This window comes from Cystoisospora suis (assembly GCF_002600585.1).
Source record: "Cystoisospora suis strain Wien I chromosome Unknown contig_4630, whole genome shotgun sequence".
NCBI lineage: Eukaryota > Apicomplexa > Conoidasida > Eucoccidiorida > Sarcocystidae > Cystoisospora > Cystoisospora suis.
The window spans coordinates 1-243 of record NW_027157422.1 but is presented as its reverse complement, the minus strand read 5'-3'; the positions used below and the strand labels follow the sequence as shown (position 1 = coordinate 243).

General features: G+C 50.2%; 1 protein-coding gene across 1 annotated transcript; it reads right to left on the bottom strand.

The window, feature by feature from the left end:
- Nucleotides 1-9: 9 nt before the first annotated feature.
- On the bottom strand, nucleotides 10-237 carry CSUI_008318 (uncharacterized protein; the record flags this gene model as incomplete). The annotated part of the gene is made up of 1 exon (XM_068068452.1): nucleotides 10-237. A coding segment is annotated over one exon (225 nt), but the record flags the coding sequence as incomplete, so codon positions are not given.
- Nucleotides 238-243: the final 6 nt, after the last annotated feature.

Here is a 243-nt window from a genome sequence, read left to right as displayed (position 1 = left end):
AAGAATAAGAGGGAGCAGGATCGAATCCCTTTCCGGAAAGCAAGTGCAGAAGAAGAGCAGAAAGACCAGGAGCGACAGGCGGAGGAAAGATCCGGGAAGAAGGCAACCATAGAAAAAACACAAAGAAAGGTCAAGGAAGGAAGAAGCTTAGGGGAAGATACGCCATTTATCCTAGCAAGCGTGGAAGATTGGGAGAGGAAGGAAAGCAGAGCCGCGGAGAAAGAGGAAAGGAGGAGGTTGGGG